We start from the raw sequence: 8619 nt of genomic DNA on the forward strand, positions 1-8619 counted from the left end.
AACCCAGTGGGCTGTAAGAATGGGACACCAGAGTGTGGGAGATCTTACCCAGAGATGAACAGCAGTGCTCCACCTTTAGTTGGTTTTGTAGAGTTAGAGCAGAGAAGATTCTGTTCCTGCACTCTTTTAAAACTCTGACAGCTCAAGTTGTCTTCTTGAAAGACAGTTCCAGTATTGGTTCTGAATTGATAAGGAGAAGCAACCAGTACTTCACTGCACATTTTTCATCCTCAGTCCCAACTATCCATGGCAGACAAGTTTCTGGTACCCTGCTTTCACCTGGTGATGTTAGAAGATGAATTAAGTCCCTAATTAGAGGGGTAGCTGTTCAAAGCCATGGCTTCACTTCAGTGTAGAGCTCCATGCCATAACACTCAATTGTCTCCCCTGCCATCTGCTCTGGTGTCAAGATGTCCTTTTCTCCCAGTGACATGATGTTGCCAATTGCAGCATTCTTGACATTTCAAAATGTCTTTGTTGAGAACTTTGTGGTCTGCTTTGTGTTTCCACAGGAAAGTGCTGCTGAGCAGCACCAGTGCTTTGGGGCTGGCTGTTGGTGGGCTTGCTCCCCCTGACATTCCTGGGCAGCACCCTAGACACTTCTGAAGCTCTGCAGTCACTTCCCCCAGCTCCCTGCATCTTTCACCTCTGAGAGAAGGATTCATGAGGCTTCACCTGCTCTGTTTGCTGTTTGCTTCCCCACTTGCTCTACACCTTCGATACTTTTCTGACACAACATGCAAGTGTGACATCAGGAAAACTCATGCTGGTCACAAGGCCTTACTCATCTCCTACAGGTGATTCTCTCAGGTCACTGAGGTGCTCAGCTTGCTGCTCTCAGTATGGACTGGCTGTGTGCTGGACTCAGCATATAGAGTAAGGATGCACAGCTTGGAGAATCTCACCCCCTCGAAGGTGATCTAGGGCAAAAGCAGAGGGTTTGGACTAGATGATCTCTGCAGGTCACTTCCAGCCCCTGCCATTCTGCAACTCTGTGACCCAAGAGCTCTGAGGGCTCCAATTCAGCAGCTGCAGGGAGGTGACCTTGTGATGGCCAAGGCTGTTCCTGCTCCCAGCCAACCCACCCCCAAGATGCCCCCCAAGCCTTTGCGGGAACGACTGAGCAACCTACATAACTGGTTTAGTTTATTGTATGCCATCATAAGGTAACCTCTAACTGCTGCCAGCTTCCCCCAGTGCAGCAGGCTGGGAGCTCTGGTTGCTCCTGGAGCAGCTGTGGGAGATCTCTGCTGCTCCAGGAGCAGCTGTGCCACCTTCACAAGATACACTTCCTCAGGAAGAGGTTTGAACCACAATTGCTCCTCCATGGGAAGCCATTCCTGCTGGAGTCAAGCTGTGGCCAATTCCAAAGGGATGAGGGACTGCTGTTCCCTCTGGAATGCCCAGCCACAAGCTTCTACTCCCACCCCACCCCAGCAGCTACCTCCCTCAGCCACACTGATTCAGCTGCCCTGTGAGCATGGTCTAAAACCTGTGCACTGGCTCCAGGACTTGTCTCAGTGCAAGAACTGCTTTAACCCAACCTGTTGTCACTGGGTAATGACATTGAATCAGAGCCTCCAGCTGGATGGCACTCGAAATGAAAACTATTTAGCAGAAATTCCCCTCATTTACCCTGAACCACAACATCCATCCTGGGTACAGGCTCACACAAGTTTCCAGATGACTCCTGTCTTATGTGAGTCACCTGTGGTTACATGTGGTTGAAACCCTCCCTAATACCTTGGATGGAGCCTACAAAGTGCCATATTCCTGGCACTTTGTAGGCTCCATCCTACAAACCTTTTTTTTTTCCCTTTCATTGATAACCATCAACTGAAAATGTGTTAGCAAGCCCTTGAAGTGACTGCAACTGATGGAAGTGAAACACCAAAGCTGAAGCACAGCACTTAGTATCTTTTACTTGGACACCTACAGGGTACATTATCAGAATAGCTTGTGGGAGGCAGAGTTGCACACACAGAGGCTTTTGTTGCTTCGTGGCAGGACCTGCAGGTACATTCCCCACTCCTCAGCACACCACCTCTGATGTGCATTTCATCATGCTGGCGTCCAGGCATCACAGAGTCTGAAAACACACCAAAGGCAGGGTTCAGGGAATCACAGAACATTAGGGGTTGGAAAAGACCTCAGGAGATCAAGTCCAACCCCCCTGCCAGAGCAGGATCACCCAGGGCAGGTCACACAGGAACACGTCCAGATGGATCTTGAAAGTCTCCAAAGAAGGAGACTCCACAACCCCCCTGGGCAGCCTGCTCCAGGGCTCCAGCACCCTCACATAAGGAATTTTTTCCTCATGTTGAGGTGGAACTTCCTGGGTTCCAGTTTGTGGCCATTGTCTCTTGTGCCATCACAGAACACCACTGCCAAGAGCCTGGCCCCTTCTTCTTGACACCCACCCTTCAGATAATTACAAACATTAGTAAGATTCCCTCTCAGGCTGCTCTTCCCCAGGCTAAACAGCCCCAAGTCCCTCAGCCTTTCCTCCTCAGATGCTCCAGTCCCCCTCATCATCATCACATCCTCCACTGGACACTCTGGATAATATCCCTGTCCCTCTTCCTGAACTGAGCAGCCTTGCTCATGAATGGAAACACAGAGGATAAAAGGTTACAAACTGGATTTGAGGACCTTTTTCCTTGCTGACTGTCAGGTGCCAAGGTTTTGAAGACACCTTTGGCAAGCAGCACTTCAGCACACATCTCCATGCCACCCAGCAAGGGCTGGGAGAAGATTTCAGGTGGTTGTGGTGTGTGTATGTCTAGCCTTGGGTTGAAAGCCACTGAAGAATCCTGGTTCTAAGTGCATTGTCTTGCTTTGAGACCAAGACTCATCCTTCTTTCTCTAGCAAAAGTCAACACCCAGACCTCTTTTTGCACACATGAATGCTGTTACCTGCACTCCTCACAGTCAGGCAGCATTTTTACACACACAGAGGCTAAGATTTACTGTTGAAAACATGTCCCAGGAAGCCTCTTCTAAGGCCACTGCTAGAAAATGGATGATTTCAGAATACAGGAGCTGGCATCATCATTTCCAGCAGAGAGATTTACCCTCCTCAGCCTCAAAGCATTAAACCCCTTCCTCCATTTGAACCTCTTGCTCCACAAGACATTTGTTTTGTCTTGTGCCCTGTCAAGAAAAACCAGTTGTGACTGTGGCACATCCTTTGTGTAGTGGATGAAGACTTCCATGTCTCCTCTCACTCCAAGTGTCTGTGACTTTCCCAACCACAAACCCACCCCAAGAGCAGAGGAATCATTTTTGTTGCTCTGGTTGCAAAGCGTAGACTTAAATCACAACAAATCCCAGTGCATGACAGATTTATTCTAAAAGAAGGAAATGTGTTTAGTGGGGTTTTTTTTCCAACTTGTAGAAGGGATTTTATGCCAAAAAAGTAGGTCTCCCCTAGACAGGTGATAAGAAGGACTGACCTTGGAGAAGGAACACGTTACTACAGCGCCGCTCTTCCCATCACAAAGTCCTCACCCTTTCAATCCTCCTGAAAAAACAAAACACCTCACAACCCCAATCCACACCACTGCTGGGATTTTTCTGATGTGAAGACCATGCTACAAGAAAACTTTCTCAAAAAAAAGAAATTAAAATCAAAATCAGGTCACAGCAAAGCTGATAAAAAAGCAAACCACATCCCAGTCTGTTCCCAGCCCCATTCCCTGGTGCACAGGGAGATAGGCATCGGGCGCTTGGGAAGCCCTCAAATTAGCTCAGCTTGGCTTTGTTTACCCCAGATCAGCCCAGTGAAACCACACAGTCACAGCCAGGCAACTGATCCAACTGATTATGGTCCACCCACCACCTTCCACAACGCCTGCAGTCATCCAGATCTGCCTCCTATCTTGCCAGCTATCTACGTTCTGGCTTCTTGGGGTTGTTCAGCCTGGAGAGGAGAAGGCTTCAGGGGGACCTTAGAGCAGCCTGAAGGGAGTCTACAGGAAGGCTGCAGAGGGATTTTGCATGAGGGTGTCTAGAGACAGGACAAGGGGAATTGGTTTGAAGCTGAGAGAGAGCAGGGTTAGAGTGGAGCTGAGGAAGAAGCTCTTCAGTATGAGGGAGGTGAGACTCTGGAACAGGCTGCCCAGAGAGGCTGTGGATGCCTCCTCCCTGGGGGTGATTCAAGGCCAGGTTGGAGATTAGGAACAATTTCTTTGCTGCAGGAGTGGTCAGGGATTGGAACAGGCTGCCCAAGGAGGTGGTGGAGTCCCCATCCTTGGAGGTGTTCAAGAAATGTGTGGATGTGACACTTTGGGACGTGGATTGATAGCCATGGTTGATGGTTGGACTTGATGATCTTAGAGTTCTTCTCCAACCAAAACAATTCCGTGACTGAGCAGCTGAGTCTAGTTGAGAGGTGTCCCTGCCCATGGCAGGAGGCTGCAGTAGATGATTTCTGAGGTCCCTTCCATTCTATGACTTTACAGGGTTAAAAAAAAAAAATATTGGGAAGCAGAATCTGGCCCAAATTGTTCCACTTCATTTAGCTTCAGTGAACAAAGTTCTCTACAGGAAGAAATGCTACAACACAGATCAGATTTTGATTTCAAAGTGTACCAAGCAAGGCTGGAAGGGGATGATTTGGAGACAGTGTGGATGTTTTAAGGGCACTTTCTACTATTTGTCCAAATTACCAGCACTTTGGGTTCTCCTGATAAAAGTGTTGTGGATAATGATCCTCAGAGCAGGCTGAGCAACTGGTTGAATCATCTTCTAACTACATCTGCTGCCATCCAGAGGTAATGGGCTAAAGTTTGAAGAGCAAATCTGAGTTAATACATCTAAGTGAGCCACAGAAGCTGTACATCAGAGCAGCTCCAAGCAAACACAGAGTGAACCCTGCAGCCCAGCTGAACAAAAACTATGACTTTGACTTGTCAAAGAGAAGCAGGATAATTCTTTACTCTTTTCCAACAGCAAACAAAACCAGCGGTGCAGCACACAGCTCTGGTACATCCTGCAGGATGCTTGCTGTTAATCTTTCGGACTTTCAGAATCCAAGATCCCCCTCTGCTTTGCCCTGGTGAGGCCACATCTGGAATATTGCGTCCAGATCTGGGCTCCTCAGCTCAAGAAGGACCTCAGGGAACTGCCTGAAGAGCCCAGCACAGGGCCACAGAGCTCCTGCAGACACTGGAACATTTCTCTGTGAGGCTGAGGGAGCTGGGGCTTGGAGCTGGGAGCAGAGGAGTCTGAGGGCTGCCCTCATTCCTGTTGATAAAGATGTGCAGGGCAGTGTGGGGAGGACAGAGCCAGGCTCTGCTCAGGGATGTTCAGTGACAGGACAAGGGGCAATGGCACTCAGTTCTACAGAGCAGTTGCCAGAAAGTCATTTGGACCTTCTGAGATTATTCCTTCCCCTCCTTAGCAATTAAAGCAAGATCACTTCCTAGAATGCACTCTTGCAGTGCTGCACAGTGATCACTCATGCTTAAAGCAGCTTTGGGAGTGCAACAGAGGTGCCAGTGATGTTCTCTGAGCCCCAGATATGTGCCCGGAGGCTTCTGGGCTTTGTACAAATACAGACCAAAAGGACTCTCTGTGTCAGCTCCATGCAGGTAAAACAGGAGCCTGAAGGAGGGCTGAGTGTGAAGCTATTGACCAGATTGCCAAAACAGTGCACTCCGAACTTCCAAAGTATGCAGTTATGCCTAAATCTAAGTAATGCAGCTGCATCTCCTCAAAGATCTGACGCTAGAGTCAGCTTTAGCTGCAATTCCAGGTAAGGGAGGAGCTGCTCAAGACAGGGAACCAAACCCTGCCCGATGCGATGCCATCTGGTGGCAAACAGGCAAGGTGCCGGCGCCATCCAGCCTGGGTTTAAGGCACTGGGGCTCTGCTGCTCCAGGGCACACAAGCCATGCTCAGAACTCCCGACTTGAATATCAGCAACAGGACTTTATCACAATTAAACTTGCAAAGTACAAGCTGTGATATGTCAGGCATTCAGATATGAGAATCTACATTTCCCCTTCACAGACCAGCACAGGTTAGGAGCTCTCTGAAGGACCTGCAAGTCCTGGTGACAAGAAGTTCCCCGTGAGCCAGCAGTGTTCTCTTGTGGCCAAGGAGGCAAATGGCCTCCTGGGCTGCATTAAGAAGAGTGTGACCAGCAGGTCGAGAAAGGTTCTCCTGCCCCTCTACTCTGCCCTAGTGAGGCCACACCTGGAGTACTGTGTCCAGTTCTGGGCTTCCCAGTCCAAAAGAGGCAAGGCACTACTGGACAAAGGCCTGTCACTTGGGAGAAAAGACTGACCCCACCTGGCTCCAACCTCCTCTCAGGAGTTGCAGAGAGCCAGCAGGTGTCTCCTCAGCCTCCTTAAACAACAGTTCATTGATGTGCTCCCAAACCACAATAAATCCCGAGCCATGCTACACCTTCTCAGCCACACCATCACCCTAGGACGTGGGGTTCCACCAGGACTGTAACATTTGATTTGTTTATTTCACATGCCGTTATTAAAGCTTCTGGTTTATTTGAAGCAGCTCAAAATTTGATCTCTATTTGTTTTGCAATTCACTTTCCGTTTCAAAATAGGTAATGAAAGGGTTCTGTGACGACCTCCAATGGCCCAAAGCAGTGGACAGTGACACTCTTACAAAGAGGGCAGCACAGAATCCCAGCATGGTCGGGGACTGAAGGGACCTCTGGACATCGAGTCCAACCCCCCCTACCCCTAGAAGGTCACACAGGACCACATCCAGGTGGGTTTTGAACGTCGCCAGAGATGGAAACGCCACCACCTCTCAGGGCAGCCTGCTCCAGGGCTCCATCACTCTTAAATTAAAGAAGGTCCTCCTCACGTTTACATGGAACTTCTTCTGTTCAAGTCTGTAGCTAGCAGCACATTTTCTGTTCACCCAGGAGCCTGCCCAGCTTCTCGGGTTGCTTTACCAGCGTGGCCACGCCGCTCTCCGGCCATTTCGGTCCCAGTCGGATCCGTGCCTGTTCCATCAGGTCAGGAGACCGCCTGAGAGGGACACCTGCCACACGCCCGTGGCAGCGAGGATACTTCCGCCACCCCCGGTTGAATCGCCACCGCCGGGAGCGGCGCAGGCGAGACTCCCGCTCCCCGCATGCATTGCGCCGCGCCCGCCGGTGCCGTTGTTCCGGGCGCGGCCCTGCAGTTCCGGTGCCGTGACCCGGGAGCGCTTCGCTGCACTTCCTATGCCAGCCGACGAGAGCTGTCCCCACGTGTGAGCGGCGGTGCGGCCTGTCCTGTGCCTCCCCGTTGTCCCCCCCATCGCCTCCCACCATGGCGGCCGTGCGGGTGGAGGAGGTGCTGGCGGCCGCCGAGGAGCAGGAGGCGGAGAAGCGGCGGAGCGTCACGGTAGAGAAGGAGCTGGAACTGGAGTTCGATCTGGGGAACTTGCTGGCGCTGGACCGTAACCCGCCCGCGACGGCGGGGCTGCGCGGGGGCTGCCCGCGGCGGGAGGAGCTGCTACGGGCGCTGGCCCGCGACAACACGCAACTGCTGGTGGCCCAGCTCTGGGAGCTGCCGGCCGAGCGCGCCGGCGGGGCCGGGGGACCCCTGGTAGCGCAGCTGCCCGAACCCACTTTCCGCCTGCCGCGGGAGAAGAAGCCGCCGCGCCCGCGGCCACCGACGCGCTGGGAGCAGTTCGCGCGGCTGAAGGGCATTCGCAAACGCAAGCGGACCTCGCTGGTGTGGGACGAGCAGGCCAAGGAGTGGCGGCGGCGCTGGGGCTACCGGCGGGCTGGCGGCGACCCGGCCCGCGCCTGGCTGGCGGAGGTGCCAGAGGGAGCCGACCCGGAGGAGGACCAGTTCGCCAGGCTGCGGCGGGAGAAGCGGGAGCGGGTGGCACGCAACGAGCTCAACCGTCTGCGCAACCTGGCCCGCGCCCACCGGGCCGGGACCGTCGTCCCCGCCGCCCCCCTCCACCCTACGGGCCACCAGAGCCGGGAGGAGCTGGGTCACGTTGCCCGCGTCGCCCGCGTTTCCACCGCGTCCCTCGGCCGCTTCCAGCCTCGGCTGCCCAAGGAGTCGGCGGAGCCACCGTCCCGCAGCAGCGGCAAGAAACGTCGCTTCGAGCCCCTGCTGGGCAACCTGGCAGCCGAGCGCAGCCGGCAGCTGGAGCTGCTGCGGGACATGGGCAGCAAGAAGCCGGTCCTGGACATCACCCGCGCCGTCAACAAGCAGCTGCGGCAGGAGGAGGCCGAGGCAGCCGCTGCCAAGGGCAAGAAGCAGTCGCGGCAGGGCAAGCGCGGCCGCCGGCAGCAGAGGGTTGGCCGCAGCGGCAAGAAGAGTGGAGCCAGGCGGCAGCAGCAGCGGCCTGCGGCCGGCAGCAGCAGCGGTGGCAAGAGAAAGAAGGCATGAGGGACAGAGAGACTACCTGCAGTGCGGGGCTGAGCATGCCCACCGAGGCATGGGAAGGGACTGGCACTGCAGCCTCCCGCCCAGTGCTCTATTCCTGCACCTATTTGTCAATAAAAACGCTCCAGCCTTTCTTAAATGCTCTGCGTTTAGCTCTTGGCTGGCAGTCCAGGAGGCTATATATTGCCCCAGGGAAGCTGGTGGGTTATTGAGGGGTCAGGAGCCCCTGTTCCCCCCCAGTGTTGCAGGG

The 8619-nt window shown here is 53.5% G+C and overlaps 1 protein-coding gene across 1 annotated transcript; it reads left to right on the forward strand.

Moving 5' to 3' along the window:
* The first annotated feature begins 7292 nt into the window (after positions 1-7292).
* Positions 7293-8372, forward strand: RRS1 (ribosome biogenesis regulator 1 homolog). The gene has a single exon (XM_054394761.1). It carries the CDS (start codon positions 7293-7295, stop codon positions 8370-8372), a length of 1080 nt encoding a protein of 359 aa, XP_054250736.1.
* The last annotated feature ends 247 nt before the right edge of the window (positions 8373-8619 follow it).

This window comes from Indicator indicator, chromosome 31 (assembly GCF_027791375.1).
Source record: "Indicator indicator isolate 239-I01 chromosome 31, UM_Iind_1.1, whole genome shotgun sequence".
NCBI classification, from domain to species: Eukaryota; Metazoa; Chordata; class Aves; order Piciformes; family Indicatoridae; genus Indicator; species Indicator indicator.

Bases quoted from the DNA above. Each gene is read 5' to 3' on its own strand.
- RRS1 (XM_054394761.1), top strand. From the start codon at position 7,293: ATGGCGGCCGTGCGGGTGGAGGAGGTGCTGGCGGCCGCCGAGGAGCAG.